This window comes from Amblyomma mixtum, chromosome 2 (assembly GCF_055824585.1).
Source record: "Amblyomma mixtum isolate Tamu chromosome 2, ASM5582458v1, whole genome shotgun sequence".
In the NCBI taxonomy this organism is placed as follows: Eukaryota; Metazoa; Arthropoda; class Arachnida; order Ixodida; family Ixodidae; genus Amblyomma; species Amblyomma mixtum.
The window spans coordinates 46642795-46659704 of NC_143013.1; the positions used below are offsets into that span (position 1 = coordinate 46642795).

The window sequence follows — 16910 nt, forward strand, 5'->3', positions numbered from 1 at the left end:
CCGGATGCGAGTAATAGAAGAGGACAAAGAGCGTTGTTGAGGTTAATGGAATCTAGCTGCTCTATTGAGCGTCGTCATTAAGGAGGGTACCTTCAACAATTTACTCTTCGCTAATACTGTCGGGCATGATTTCATGGAGCGGACTACCAGCAGCTCTCTGCTGACCGCCGTGACGTTGTGTCTGGTAAGAGTGTGCCTTCTGTTTTAGCGGTTCTGTGTTGAGCGGCGTCACTTTGACTTTCTGATCAGAGAGATAGACTTTCTTGATCAGGGCAGTTTTCAGGGCCGTTCATTACATACGCTTTTATGCAAGCATTTTCGTGTTTGTGTTGCACTGTTGCCTGGTCATTGTAAGAATTTACCTCAACGCACCGCTGCGGTCGTGTTCGTGATGATTCCCTCCTTGCTGTAGGGCGCATTAATTAGGAAACAACGGTATGCCAGAAAAGTCTACTCGTGTTCAAGCCTACCACAATGGCGTCTGAGTTTTGTAACTAGCGTTTTGTAACCTCGCAGAGTAACGAAAGACGAACTTCTCTGGCATCTAGATTGTCTTCCCTTACACTAGAGCTCATTGTATTTCAATCCATACTTAGAATATCATTTGGCACTTGGAGCATATCTTTCAGCGAGGTTGTATGGTGTGTGGGTGGCGTACTAAAAGATGCGTAAAAGCACCACACATTTTTTTTCTTTCTTGCTGTTACAGTTCTATCACTGGATGGTTGTCGGTGTCATAATGGGGTTCGTATTCACCCTCGCTTTGGAGCCTGAAAAGATTGGTGAGTATCATGGGTTAGGCACTCGGATAAACTGCATTTGTGGGTTTAGCCTTTGCAAGGCCATTACTTTGCAGTGTCAGCAGTGTCCGAGCTGCCGAAAATTACGATCCGGTATTGTGTGAGTGCACTTGTTTTATAAACTGAGTGTTGTGCTCGTCGTGAAAACGTTTTTTCATTGCCTTCAGCTGTGCTAGAAAACTAGTTATCATTAAAACTTGTTAAGGTGAGCAGCGCAGCAGTGGAGCGGTACTGCATCAGTATTTCATATACTGATGTCTTAAATTTGTATGGAGTTTAGATCGTTAATAAGGTTGATTGTTGCGCTAAGTGGTGCATGGTCACTGCTGCGGTTTTAAGTTAGTTTAGATCTACGAGAAAGTCGCCTTGTCATTGCATTCCTTTTATTTTTGTTTATTTTTCTTGCCCACTCTAACGAATGTCGTAGAGGATGGTGGCAGCAAATATGTACCGCGGCGTGCCTAAAAAAATATTCCTCCTCTTTAACGTTTTGCAGAAAAAGAAAGCTACTTCATCTTGGTCTATGGTACGTAATGACCACGTGTTTTTAGCCCGCCTTCCTTTGCCGCAAAACGCTCTCAATTGGTTTGTGTGCCCGCAAGAACTTATCGAACATTTAAGCTTACCCGGTTGCTGACTTGGGCGCGATCTGGCTGTATTTGAACCTGACGCGAAATTCGCCATGTTAAGTGCGTTAGCTGTTCAGCTGACAATGGAAGGTAAATGAGGGGTTTGGACCTGCAGTCTTGATGCCATAGCATAAGAGGGTTCTCGCACAGCTACCGCCCTCATTTTTCGATAATGCTCCATGTGATACTCGCCGTAAAACAGGACGTATTACGTCCCCCGCTACGGACGAGGGTGGCGCTGGTGAACACGCTCAAGGTTAGGTTACACGCATCATAAATATACCCGAAAGTAGATTGGACAGGCTCCACCGAAGCTCAGTTGGAAGATCACCGGCTGCGAAATTCGGAAGTCTTAGGTTCGGATCCCACAGGTGGTATGTAATGGACAACTTGCAGAATAACGAGCGCCCTCTACAATTTTCCAACCAAATACCCTCGTACCCAGACGGCAATCTCGCATTCTTCTTCGAAAAGGGAGAGGAGAGACGTCCCTTTATCTGTATGGAAGGGAAATTGTTGAAAGGACACAATAGAGCCGAGGCGCGAACGACAGGAGCGGGTCGAGACAGGTACTCGTCAAGGGAATGCATCATTGTAACCTTTGCACAACTTTCCTTTACACTCTACCTCGAAAGCTGGCAATGTCCGGTGGGGCTTCAGCTTCACGCACATTTGGGGGCAGCCCCGCACACCTTTTCGAAGAAGGACACAGTGCAGGGCTGCTTACTCATCTCCCCTCGCGCTAAACCCTTCATGCAGCATTGAAGGAAGCGAAAATGTGTCTGTGAACGAGGGTTTTTGGTTGGAAAACATCTTCCTGTAAGTCAGCTTTCCCGCAATTTTGCAAGTTGTCCATTGATTTTTTTACGTTCTAATTAATTATCCTTCGGTCATAAAAAGATTATTCCATTAGTTTGTCGTCAGTTAAAAATCAGAAAGATCCCCTATTATTTGTTCAGTTTCCGTGGGAGATTATCTATTTTTTTCTCTCCCAGGTGACCTCGGCGGCGCAGAGCATTACACCGGCTGTAAGATTTTCCTTTCACATTCCTCTCTGCTTGCAAGAAAACCCACGAACCTTCCGCTCCTGAAATGAACGGCGGCGAAACAAGGACACTAACAAGAAACGGACACCACATGCGCACACTACCAACTGCGCATGTGGTGTCCCTTTCTTGTTAGTGTCCTTGTTTCGCCGCCGTTCATTTCACCATGCACCCCGCCGCGGTGGCTCAGTGGCTACGGCGCTCGGCTGCTGACCCGAAAGACGCGGGTTCGATCCCGGTCGCGGCGACAGAATTTCAATAGAGGCGAAATTATAGAGGCCCGTGTACTGTGCGATGTCAGTGCACGTTAAAGAACCCTAGGTAGGTGGTCGAAATTTCCGGAGCGCTTCACTACGGCGTCCCACATAGCCTCAGTTGCTTTTGGACGTTAAACCCAAAGAAACCAAACCAAACCATTTCATCAAGCACCAACTCTCCCCTCAGGCCGTTATTATTCCGCTCCTTTCCGCAGTCCTGTGGGGCGCAGCGACTCTCGGCCTCTCCGTACAAGCGATCAACGTGGCCGCCACACTGCGAGTGTTCCGGGCTGTGCACCACGTGAGTGAATGCGCCTCGCCTGAATTCGCTGGCGTCTCCTGCTACGCGCATGCGCAGGCCGGTTCCGACCTATGCCAAGAGCGCCGACGCATGGACGACGCCTAGGAAGCGCCCTTGGAGTTGGCGCTTTAATATCGCTCGGGTGTGCGCGCGCCGAGCGTCTTTAACGTCGCGTTTCCTTGGGCCGCCGTTAGGGGATCGGGATAAGAGGCATATCGCCGACGATTTCCTGTGGCCAGGGGCGCCAGTTATTGAGTGCTAACCAATGTGTTCTCCGGCTAGTCATCCACAAACAAGCGGGCGCAAGAGGTCTGCGCACAGCTGTCCCCTTTTCACTCCATGGAAAGGAGAACAGCCCATTTAGAACGTCAGCTGTACGCGGAATTTCTCCTGGAACAGACGGCATCACTGTCACATAAAACCACAGCTTTGAACTGCTGGCCAGAAATGAAAGGGCGTTGCATGTGTCCCTGTCGACTTTTTCCCTGGGGACGGACGTAAATTCCTGAAGGCTTGTTTTGCTTCGATTCACTAGCATTTTTTTTTTCATGGCCGTGTCTTTCTCGTGACCCAGAATTCCGCAAGAAGTATGAGCAGCGGCGCTGTCCTCCTGGCCACATCCAACGCCATGGAAGCCATCTTTGGGCTGGCCTTCCTCTTTGTGCCACCCTTCCTGCCCAAATCGGTAAGCGGCTTGACTACTCCACTCCTGCACTCCAGGACCGAAAGAAATCAGAGGGACTGTTAAGAAAATCCAGATGCACGTGAAAGATAGTGAACAGAGGTTAGGACGGTGAAAGATACCAGTTTTGTGCCCTTCAGACGCTATTTTCCCTATTGTGCGTATTCCGTTCTCAACTGGGTTGTTTTTCAACTCTAGCTAGCGAACGCAATGCCTAACATTTCTCAAAATTGTCAGCACCTGGCAGCACTTCTTCCGGCATCGTGATGCGGACATATTTGCAATACTATAATTTTATTCGAGGCTACTGGAATCATCCCATCTTCAAGACGTAGTAAAATGAAGCGATAGTATGATTCCTCGAATGATGACCTATCTGGTGATTTAAATGCTGCAATTTCAACTTTGTACACCACATGCACTTTAGAAGAGGGTAAATACGGGCTGGTTGGTACATGTTTTACGAATTGGAAAAACAGCGCAATCAAAGACGAGACACAAGAGAAGGACAAAACACCAGCGCTGACTAACAACCAAATGGTTTATTGCTACAGGCAAGGCAGCATATATATGAAATGGCACGAGTAAAAACACAAAATAAGCATGAGAGAAAGATACCGCACAACCACACAACTTGACTAAAAAAAAAAAAGTCTATCGTTGATGCATCGTCCCGTCTCACCGATGTAGAGACGGGACGATGCATCAACGATAGACTGCGTGAACATGCAAAAGATATAGAGAACAAGTCTCGCAGAAACCACCTTGCTGTGCACTGTGCTGAGTGTGAAGATTGCGAAGCGCACCTCAATCGGACCACTATCATCGCCCGTTATAAAGATGAGACCACAAGGCTCATTTCGGAGGCTTGCCATATCAGAAAGCTCGGTAACACCTGTATCAGCAGCCCATCCATAAATCTACTCTCAAAGGAACTTGCGTATCTTAATCAGTGACGTGCCTTTTTTTTTTTTTTTTAGTCAAGTTGTGTGGTTGTGCGGTATCTTTCTCTCATGCTTATTTTGTGTTTTTACTCGTGCCATTTCATATATATGCTGCCTTGCCTGTAGCAATAAACCATTTGGTTGTTAGTCAGCGCTGGTGTTTTGTCCTTCTCTTGTGTCTCGTCTTTGATTGCGCTGTTTTTCCAATTCGTAACACATGCACTTTAACTGTTAAAGGGTTAAAGTTAAGTTATTCGACTGCAGAGCAGAAAGTCTTGGTACGCAGGCTGGAAATACGTCCAAGTAATTTGGTATGCGCAGGTACTGTCGTTCAGAAGTATTCTTTTTGAGCGACAGTAATGGCATGCGACATCCTGACGTAGTATCAGGCTGCAGACATGCAAGCGTCGCGAACTGACGCTCGACAGAGCCACTTTCTAGCAAAGGAATTAACGACCACAGCCGAGTATAGGAATTTTAAAAGTCAATGTCACCGTGGCACAAAAGCTAAAAGATGCGGTCTTCCTGCTGTGTTCTCTGTTACCTCATCAGCTCGACCATCGTTTTCGAACGATATTCCAGGAAAACGTGTGCAGGGGACACTGTTGCCAACTGCCGGAGAGAACAGAAAGGTGAATCGGAGTGGAGTGATTGACATTTTGCTTGTGTGCGGTTCTCACGCGGAATGAGAGGAAACTGCAACAAAGACGCGTTTTACGTCAAGGAAGCAGCAAGAGCAGGTGCATTTACTGTGAAGAGAGAAATAGCTGTGCCTAGTCAGCAGCTCTGCGTGGTCATGCAGGTTCGCAACAAAGTGGTGGTTTGGAATGGAATCCAGTAATCTCGTAGAGTAAGGGTAATCACAAAATATTAAGGTTGTGAGCAAATGGTTTTCCACCGTGCAGTATGCAATGAAGCTGCGATAAACTATCTGCCATTTAATGAAGAGAGACCTAGTTTGCTACCTCGGTGAGTGAATAAATTTTGATTTTTTTTCTGTTTGAAACTTTTTTTTTTTTACAGATAAAGTTTCCGAGAGTGATATGGGTGTCCAAGCTCCTGATCTCGGTAAGATTCTATCATTCGTTAGTTTCGACGTCTCTGCTGAAGGCGAGACGAAATGAGATGGCATTAGACTTTCACACATGAAACAGAGGCACAAAGACTGCCACATTTTTCGACGCCCTCTCCAGTGGCTGAACGCCAGAGCTTGCGTTTCGGCAAACGACGCCCAGGAGAGACTGCCAGTCGCTGAAATATATGCTGCATTTTGTCGGGGCAGACCATATTCGTCCGTTAGATGCAGTCCACAAATAGAATCCGTTTTCTTGTGGCTTGAGTTTTCTATCAGTGAAAACAGGGCAGAATTTGCTTGGCAGTGCAACTGAAACTTCTTTTCTTGCCTTGCAGACACCTTTTGCTATTAACCTGCTATACTATGCGAACTCAAGGACAGAAGAAATGGTAAGTATGGCCATTTTTAGCGGCGTGTATAATCTTGTTGTGCAGGAAAATTTTGTGAAAGTAGTGGGAAATTTTTGGTCTTACTTTTGATACAGCGAGTCTTTCCCTAACTGCTTTGAGCAACATATGAACATGGTGTCATAGCCGAAAAAGTGAACAACGAAACAGAGCCAATCAGTACGAATTTTATGTCCTTAGACTCGACACCATTTATATCTTTAACCCCATTTATGGACGTAAGTTTCGTTTCTTACCGGTTAGCGGTGGGGAGATGGACGCAGCCAACGTGTGGTCGTATAAGCGCTGGTGTAGTCACGAATTATTCTGATGTGCAATGTCACTGCGGGTCCTGACGTCTCTCACAAGTTTTTCACAGTGCTCACTGGGAGCCAGTGTGGGGTCTGTGTGCGCATCTCGACATTAGAGTCGGCGTGCTGCGCGGACTGTGATCTATGAGATTTGGCCTCATATCCGCTGCCGTTGTTGCCACGTCTCGGACGCCTACTCGCTGAAAGACAACCGATCTGCTGCTGTTCGCTCTGCATTCGGCAGATTTCCGTGACTAAGCCCGCTGCCACTAGCCACGCACCTGCAACTGCATTTGCCGATACAAAGCCGTGTCTCAACCGAGAGTGCGTGCGTACTTGTACATTAACGAAAAACCTCGCTTTTCTTTTGCTATACGAAGACAGAAATGCGTACTGCGTGTTGTGTGCGAAATCGCGTTATCGTGTTCCCTTCCTTATCGCAGACAGCGGCCGAAAGGCGCCGGGTCCTGGAAGTCGACTTCCCCTTAGTTTACGTCCGCCCAGAGAGTGGGGGAAGAGGGTCCAAGGGCCTCCCCGTCCAGAAAGCGCGGACGCCGGCCCTGGAATCGGCTCTGGTTGAGCCCACTGGCACCGGAGCGGAGAAGCTTACGGCCGAGTCGGACTCGAGCGAGGCTTCCGAGGTTGCGCAGGATGCAAAGAGGAGGAAGCGACGCAGCAAGATTACGCTTAGCGCCGCCTAGTTTCGGAAAATGAAAGACGAGAGAGACCTTTTTTTATTTCAGAGGCCGGCGACGTTCCGGCAGTTGAAGCCAAAGTTGGCAAGTTGCGTCCCCATTCGCTTCTCTATTTGAATGCTATGGATCGGGTGGCTATGCTGTACACTCTGGAGGAGCACCATTTATAGCGAACATTTATTTGAAACATGCACAGCGGAGAGCAGTGCAGTAGTTGGTGCGTCGGCAACGCGTGTGAGTGTCGCAGCAAAAACGGACGCACGGAATAACATTACATCAATAAATATGTTTAATTCAACGCTTTTGATGCGCCGCTCATAATGCCACGTGACTTTGCTTGCCATTGACGTGCCTGAAGAGAGGGCGTAGCTAGCAACAGGCGCGCAGAATTTTTTTTTTTCATAACAGCACAACAGTGTGAACGCCCAACTTACGACCCGCTGAACTCGTCGGTGGTGCCAGCCGTTCTCGGCTGGCGCACTTCATGCAAATCTCAAGATCGATGAGAAGCTCTCCTGCTCGATTTGTCTGGTAGATAAACATTTATTGCCTTAATATTTATCACAGAGTTGTGGAGGCTACGCGCGCACAAAAGAAATCCAGTGAGACTTCGGCTTCACGGGAAAAAGATGCCCAGGCTTAGCTTGGTTAAGCCAAGAATGCGTTGCATATTGCGCGGTCATTTTGCGCGAGGTATTGCTTGGCGGCACTCGGATGGATGGATGGATGGATGGATAGGAGCGCCCCCTTTGAAACGGGGCGGTGGCAACCGCCACCATGCTTAGCCGTTTTTTTTTGTTTTTTTAAACCTTTTTTGTTTTCTGTTTTTTTTTCCACGTGGTTTGGTGACGTCACGTCACGTGGTTTGGTGGCTGCCGGCCGCGCCCAAGGGCTGAATTGAGTGATTGCAATATGCTACGCATAAAAAGCAGCGTCTCCACTGTCCTTCGAACCGACAAAATCATCACTTCTCGTACACAATCTGTACCACAGTGTTACCTGTTTAGTATTATGCCTTTCCCGTAAATTGCATGTTGTTTTGACTCTCGAAAACTGCTACCCATTTGTTGCTGCACAGCAGAGTTCAGCAGCTGGGTAGTATGGCATTCTATCGACACATCTGGTGTATGTGAGTACGAAGCTCGTCCACACGAGATCATGGAATGTGCGTCTTGTGTGTGATACGGGGATGTGTAAAAACGTGCTAGCAGAGAAAAACAGGGCTGGTAAAAAAATAGCACCAAAAGTAGCTAGGACACATTTTAATGAAGTAACGAAGGGGAAAAAAAATGTGTGGCGCTTAAGACTAAAGAATTTGCAATTGCCGTGCCTTCTGTTGCAAGTTCTGCGCATGTCTGCCTCAGTTTCTTCGCAATAGACGATATGCGAAATGTTCAGCGCCATCTCTTGGCACTTCCAGAACTAGGCCCTCCATGTTGATTTGGCCGAGAATACGAAACCGCTGCCCAGAGTTAAGTTGAAACGGCTGGACTTCATTTGAAACGTGAAATGCCGATGCAGCCTTACGCTATGCTGTGCACTCTGCGAGGACACTACGGTGCGTGCGGGAGCAAAGTACCGCCTTTGCCATAAGTAACCGAGCAGGAGGATTTTGCTTGTCGATCGTATAACGGAGCCTTTAAGGCAACCCTAAAGACCTAAAGGTGCCAAAACGTGAGGACAGGGGTTCACCTTACTTTACAGAGATTCAGAGCTTAAGGGCTACTATAAGTGCTTCGCTGCGCGGCTAAGAAACTAACTACGATTGCCCGGTTACTTTCGCTAAAGACGGTACGTTTCAGCTTCCCTCTTTTCGCTTTTCTTTTACTCTGCGCTAAGGTTTCAACACCAAACGTCACCCGAGGTATTACGAGTCAGCACGCCAACCAGTGCACAGCTTTCGCTTCCTGCGCTGATTTTTCAGAAATCTTTATAGGTGATTTGAGTTTAAATTGAGATACGGATCAGAGTATTTGTTGTCTGGGAAAAAAATCTAGAGCCGATTTGTGCATTTATTAATTCTTCGATAGCCCATGGTCAGTCAGAGGTGAATGCACATCGACGCTTACCTGAACGTCGAAATAGAGGAGGCAAATATTTTCAGCTGGGTCTACGCCTGTGTAGCTCAAGCATATAGTTCGGTCGCGAAGAAGTGCTTTACTTAATCTGTCGGCGAATAGCGGCCATGGGCACTAAGTGCGCGCCATCTCTAAACATCGTGTCGTGGCGAACTAAGTGCGCTCAAAGAACCATACGCCGATTACTGCTTAGTTTTCCACATGCTAAATTGAGTTTTTTTCTGTTCTATCATTTTAGATGGGGTAGAAAGCTCTTCTGAACGCGGAGTAGTCGCAAAGTGTCGCACGCTGTTTTCCTCTAATATCGCGCGATGGCGTCCGCGTGTTATGCCCGTTAATGCGTCTTTGGGATGGAATACACACTATGCATAAAAACTGAGGTACAAATCTTTTTTTTTTTCAAGATTCCCACAAACGACATACGCCGCGACAAAAGCCTGTTGAAAAAGGGGATAATGCAGCTATTTTATTGCGAAGGAGGGATGGATTTCAAAGTTACAAAGTGCGACTGTGTGCTGAAATCGCTTCACGCCGTCTGATTTTATCATCATTTTGGCAAGCTCCAACAGCTTGTCCAGCTACAAGGCCACTTATCCAGCTTTGGGAACAAGTCAATTAACTCTATAAAGTCAGCAAATAAAGTCCAAATAAGGAAAGATGTGAGTCACAGAGAGACGATCTTGGCAATGCTATTCACCGCCTGTTCGCAGGAGATGTTCCAAGGCCTGGATAGGAAACAGTTAGGGATAAGAGTTAATGGAGAATACCTAAGTAATTTGCGATTCGCTGATGACATTGCCTTGCTTAGTCACTCAGGATATGAACTGCAAAGCGTGATCAATGAATTAGATAGGCAGAGCAGAACGGTGGGGCTAAAAATTAACATGCAGAAAACCAAAGTAATGTTCAACAGCCTAGCAAGAGAACAGCAGTTCGCAATTCGTAGCCAGGTGCTGGAAGTAGTAAGATAATATGTCTATTTAGGGCAGGTAGTGACAGCTGATCCGGATCATGAGGGAAATAACTAGAAGAATAAGAATGGGGTGGAGCGCATATGGCAGGTTCTCTCAGATCATGAATGGTAGTTTGCCAATATCCCTCAAGAGAAAAGTATACAACCGCTGTATCTTACCGGTACTCACCTATGGGGCAGAAACGTGGAGGCTAACAAAGAGGGTTCAGCTTAAGTTAAGGACAACGCAGCGAGCTATGGAAAAAAAAAATGATAGGTGTAACGTTAAGAGATCGGACGCGGGCGGAGTGGTTGAGAGAACAAACGCGCGTTAATGATATCCTAGTTGAAATCAAGAGGAAGAAGTGGGCTTGGTCAGGGCATGTAATGTGAAGGCAAAATAACTGCTGGTCCTTAAGGGTAACGGAGTGGATTCCAAGAGAAGGCAAGCATAGCAGGGGGCGGCAGAAAGTTAGACGGGCGGATGAGATCAAGAAATTTGCGGCAATACAGTGGCCGCAACTGGCGAAGGACAGTGTTAATTGGGGAGATATGGGAGAGGCCTTTGCCCTGCAGTGGGCGTAGTAAATGTGATAATGACGATGATGATGGTGATGAAGTTGCGCTTGTCCCGTCTGTCTTACTCTGTGTTGTCTGTTTTGGCGCCAAGTCCTTTTACGAAAAAAAAAATAACTATAAGCTAAGACAGCGAAAATCAACACTGTCAACAGCGCAGGGCACTGTAACGGTAACGATGAAAAGCGAGGATGTGCATTGCTCAATGCTATTAAAAAAAATTAGGAGGACGCTTAAGCTTAGCCTTCAGACCAGACGCGATAGCACCTTCTTCACCTTTTTCTCTTCTATTTTTCCGTTTTGTAGCATATGTGTATATGTATTTTTAATTGCAATAATGCCAGCACACATCGCAAACACGTTACTAAGTCAAATACACCGCAACGCGTTCACTAGGTGCACCTCTAACACGTTTGATCCAACGACCATTATGATTCTGTTCATTTGCGACTGTTTTCTTCATGGTTTGAACATAGTTCATGTACATAAATATTGGTTCACTCTAATAAATATTATGTTAAAATAAGGAGAAAAAAAACATTCGTGGCCTATGCGTTGCGGGCCCGCCTCGCACGCAGAACACCTGGGTTTGAACCCCAAGGCGGGATAGTTTATTTTAATGAATAACTTTATATCTGTAATACCCCCATTAGGGGAACTTCCTCGCATATTTTGGCTTCATTCGGACCCTCCACCAATTCATAGCTTCATTGGAAACTCCCGGTATATTTTCTGAATGAGCAGGACGACGACGCCTGGCTTCCAGCACGATGATCTCCTTACGCTGTCGCATACGAATAACACTACGCAGCTGGCCCATGGTGGTGAGATTGATGCAGCTGCTAGCGTCGGTGCGCACGATAGTCTGCCCGGCCACAGAGGTTGGTCAAGGCCAACGCACTCGGCGCAAAAATCCACTCTCTATACCGCACCAGATAGATTTTCCTAGTGTTGACAACAAAATAGCGATGATAACTAATGCGCGACGATTGAAACGTTGCTTAAATGCGCGAATTAAAGCGACAACGGCAAAGCACACTTCCCAGTGCTGATTCCTGCTATCATCTGCGCCAAACATCAAGCGAAACTGAGGGCGCGCTAGGAGCATGCGGGCGTTGATTAAAAGGACCTACATTTGGTAAAAGATGAGCATTGTAAGCAGCACATCAATTGAGGCTTGACTTTCGAAGTTCCACTCGTGAGATTCATGACAGTTCACCGGTATCAGGAAAGCATGCGTACCTAACGACGATGCACGAGCTACATACGAGCTCTCGGGAACAAAGATGGAAACCGGAACCTGCGGGCGCCGGGTTGCCAGACCGCCAAGCAGTTTCACCTAGCGTCTGTTCTCAGCTAGGGGTGTGCGAATATTCGAAATTTTCGAATATATTTCGAATATTATATTTTTAGTATTCGTATTAGATTCGAAATCCAAGTATTCGTATTCTTTCGAATATTCTACCCGACGCGAATATTCGTATCCAGCCGAATATTCATTGTGAGCACCGGCGTTCATTTCGGTCCGCAAGCCCTATCGACAGAGACATAACAACATGGCGGCGCCCAGAGCAATGCGCATGGATGAAGGAAAATTTTTCCTTCGTATTTTTCCTTCGAGGGAGGAAAATTGTTCCTTCCTGTAAGGGCCATGTCGTAGCTTACTGCGCTGGTGAGCTTTTTTGTGGATATACCTGCGAAGCTGCTATAGTCAGAGCTGTGCACGAAGAACCTCGCAATACGTGTCAGGTCAGTGCCAAGTGAGAGGGAATTTTCTGTGGCTGGAGGGGTCGTTTCAGCTAGAAGGGAACTACTTCTGCCTGACCATGTGGAGCAGCTGGTTTTCTTTCACGGCAACCTTTAATGTTCATCCCAGCAACGTGCTTTGGTGCTGATGGCAAGCTAGCCTTAATAAATGCTGTGTACTAGCCATCCTCTCTAATATTTCCACTCTTCTAAGAATAATGTTCGAGACTTTGATACTTTTTGTGCAGCCACACACACCTTTTGTGTTCATTTAATCATCCATAGTTGAACTGTGATGTTCTTGGGTGCTCAAATAAATGTTTTGTAGCTGTTAAATGCGTCTGTCCTGGATTATTCGATATTCGATTCGATATTCGGAATCAAGTATTCGTATTCGATTCGTATTCGAAAAATTTGATATTCGCACACCCCTATTCTCAGCCCATAAACCGCCATATTTGGACTGGTAGTCGCCGTAGCAGTTGTCCGCAATGCTGTGATGGTGCCGACATTTGCATGTACGCCCCGTTCTCAGAAAATATAGCGTCGGCTTTTTCGGCGTTGGCATTGTGAGCGAAAAATTGCGGGCATGGCTCTGGCAGGTGGCCCCCAGAGAGCAACCTAGGGGGCAGGTGGGCCACGTATAGGTCACGTGACCTTCCGGCGTCATCCCGCCCACTGGATAAGGAGCAGACTGCCAACATGGCAGGTGGCAGTTAATGGTCGGTCACTCGGGAAGAGCAACCTGGGTCGCACAAGGACCACCGCTGGGAGCACCTGCCACTGCTGTGCATAGATTAACCGCTGCACCACTGCGCCAAGATGGGTGTGAGGACTCCCAGGGAGCTATGCATGTAAAGTAAAGTATAGAGAACCACCTTCTGCGTATGTGGGAATTAACCCGTTACGCTACTGCGTCATATCTTTAAGGCTTAGCTTAAGTGTTCGCTGCCATTTTTTTATGACTCTTATTGACAAGTTTGCGCACAACCAGGTGGGCAGGTTGTCATGAAGCCACGTTACCTCTCTCTACCAATCAGCAGTCCCAATACCTGTTACACCACGACTTTTTTTTCTTTTTTGGAACTGACACGGAGATTTTAGGCGTACATTTTTTGTGACATATCCTACTGTGTTTTGATGCCTGCTTGGTTCTCCGGAGCAGAAATTGCGGCTGCAACTAGGCGATGTTCCCGGAACGTGTACCAGTACGTGCAGGCTCTCGGGATGTGCCCCCGACATTCTGAATCTTGAGGCGGACGGTGATAAGTTTCGAAATGTATTGGCATAAAAATTTCCCCAGCACAGACGCACTGTCATAGTGCGCGTATGTTTTGCAACACGCTAAGCTATGTCTCAAAAAATACCTGGCATTATGCATCACTTAGCTCCAAAGCTCGCCAACGGAGCAGAGAACGCTATATGGTATATCAGCGCTGAATGGCTGATAGCGCTGGCTTACACTTTCGAGCGAGAAAGAGGTCAGAAGTGGAGAAACAAGAGATGTGTGCGAAGCAAGTGCTTTTTCTTTTTTTTTCTTACATATTGGTCTCTGGCTTGTTAGCCGCTGCTGTTCAGTGCGTTTTGCGAAACACGCTCGAGTTTATGCGCAGCTCTAATAAATAAGCCGAAATCTCTTTTGTTTCATACAACGCAACACGCGTCACAGATGCGAGTTAGGCGCATCTACACTTTTATGTGGTCGTATGCGCATTGTATCAGTTATTGTGTGCCACACAAGTTAATAAGAAACACACTGTGGCACGTATGCACTCGTGTGCAGCAGGCATGAATTCACATGAGACAGAGGTGTGACACATGACTCGCATGTGGCACATATGGTTTCATTCGGGACACGTTCTGGACACAATTATCTTGTATATGACACATGACTTCATAGGATACATATGAATTAATAACAATTTTTAATAGGGTATCAGAAACTAGTTATAATCGAAGAAGACGCGGTGAAATAAAAAAGAATGAAATCTCTCTTTCTGGGGCTCTATTTTTGTTCCTTTCAGTGTGCACAGAGTGGCTGCATCAGATTTGTGGTCAGCTCTGCGGCGGAAACCGATTTCTCGTTCGCGGAATGCAGACAGCGACGCATTAATATCTCTCGAGGCGACAAGGCTCGGCCGCCCCACCCAGCTTGGATTCGCGATGTCGGTGCGTCGCCCGAAAGGGCTTTGAGGCGCACTGGGGATGATTGAGAGGGACGGCATTAGTCAGCAAATGTCTGCTGCGCATATCGTCGCGTTCCGTTTTTCTGTTCGCCCTGCCAGTGTCCCCATTATTTGGGATTGAATGTGCCGCCTGTTCACCTGCGCGCGTGGCTGGGTCATTAATAAAACCTAATGCGTCCGCAATTATTCATCACGAAAATAACTTCGGCAAGGTCCGGAGAGAGCATCAAGTTTAGTTCGAGAAAGCGACCTTATGCGACTGTTTTGAAAGTTTATTGCCGAATTTAATAACTTCCAGGGGCCCCTTTGTCGCAACTGCCATCACTACCACCGGTACCATGATTGAACTTCCCTCCTCTTTGCGTCCATTTTTACTCTGCGGAAACACTCCGTGCAGGACGTCTCTACTCTATTTATGAAACGCACTAAATAAACTTTTAAGCATGAAATGCTTCTAGCTCCTATTCTCGGCAAATCCAGGCGCGCAGGAAGCCGAAAAAAAAGCCGAACTTGCCAAAAACTTCCGAATTCTTCCGTCAGAGGGGTTGCTAGCGAGCAGAAAGAATTTATAGCCGACAGCGGGGCTCAAACCTGAGCTGACGTCGAAAGAGCAGTTTTGTTTCCCTAGACCACTCGTCCGTTGCCACAGCGCCTCACGCTGTGTCTTTTAACTGGCGGGCGTTATTGTCGTAGGATAAAAAGAGGCAGCAGCGCGAATAGACAAGAAAGAACAGAAGACAACAGGACTGTTGTCTTCTGTTGTTCGTTGTCTATTCGCGCTGATTCTTTTCGTCACGCATTCTGACCAACAATAGCACATCAAGACTTGGGTTGTTGTCGTCTTCCTCAACTTGATCCGTTTTTTCTCTGCGCATTGTGAAAAGCAGAAGGGGCTGAACGCGGCGCCACGTAGTATGCATTTCATGCTTATTCCTGCCTCCACTACGAGATCGACTACGGATATTTTTTTTCCGGGTTTCCTCTGTGAAAACATGGATTAAAGGTGCGTTTGACAGAGGAAGGCCTCTTTGCTGGTTTGGTTTATGGTTTATGAGGGTTAAACATCTTCAAACAAAACATCTTAAACATATTTGGGTTAAACATCCCAAAGTGACTCAGGCTAGGAGGGACGCCGTAGTGAGGGGCTCCGGAAATTTAGACAACCTGGGGCACACGGGCCTCTAGAATTTCGCCTCCATCGAAATTCGACCGCCGCGGCAGGGATCGAACCCGCGTCTTTCGGGCCAGCAGCCAAGCGCCATAACCACTGAGCCACCACGGCGGGAAGGCCTCTTTGCGTTCATAAATTTAAATATCGACAAATATTTTCTGTAGTCGATGCCACAAACGAACGCATATGGCGGCTGTAAGGAGGACTGCTCCTTTGTAGACTCAATGGGGAATAGCACCTTTTACCCTTTTATTAGTCCTCCCACCCAAAAAAAGGTAAAAAAAACATAAAAGAAAGAGAGAGGATGCCTGGACCAGCAAAGCTTTGTCAGGCTTAACGCCAATTCAAAATAAATGAAAAAGAACGAAATTTCTAAAAAAGAACAAAAAATTTAAGCGAAAAAGAGAGCAGTAAAAAAAAAACTCGAAAGAAGAGAAAACAAAAGACTCATCACAGTAAACGTTAGTCGCATGCAGACAGCCAAAGCACAACGTGCAGTCTGCGGAATAAATAATAATCATAAGAAAAAGAAAACCGAAGTCACTGCAAAATCATGGTGTCAGTAACAGTCTAAGAAAGCCCTGAGTGCCGGCCACAAAATAAAAATCAGAAAAATAACAACATAAGCAAAACAAAACAAGACGAAACCGAAGTCACAGTCACACAGTCAAGGATACAGTCACAGTCGCACAGTCAAGACACAGTTAGTCACACAGCGCCTTTTCTTGATCGCATTGCGCATTTCACTCACGCCGTTTCCTGGGCAGCGACTGCCGACCAGCGCTACCCTTCGATCCCGGCCGCGGCGGCTGGAATTTCTTTGGAGGAGAAATTCTAGAGGCCCGTGTACTGTGCGATGTCAGTGCACGTTAAAGAACCCCAGGTGGTCGAAATTTCCGGAGCCCTCCACTACGGCGTCTCTCATAGCCTTAGTCGCTTTGGGACGTTAAACCCCATAAACCAAACCAACCAAACCTTCGCACGTGGAGCGCGGACAGTCGAGCAAAAAAAAAAAAAAAAACGGGGCTTGTGTCCATAAACGCCCAGCCTCTTTTGCCGGTGGTTCGCTGCTCTC

At 46.9% G+C, this 16910-nt stretch overlaps 1 protein-coding gene across 1 annotated transcript; it reads left to right on the forward strand.

Annotated features, from left to right (window-relative positions):
• Nucleotides 1–133: 133 nt before the first annotated feature.
• LOC149359225 (uncharacterized) lies at nt 134–7132 on the forward strand. The gene is made up of 9 exons (XM_089568993.1): nt 134–184; nt 710–782; nt 1297–1326; nt 2425–2462; nt 2890–3033; nt 3608–3718; nt 5683–5727; nt 6070–6123; nt 6875–7132. Exons 1-9 carry the CDS (start codon nt 134–136, stop codon nt 7130–7132), a joined length of 804 nt encoding a protein of 267 aa, XP_089425119.1.
• The last annotated feature ends 9778 nt before the right edge of the window (nt 7133–16910 follow it).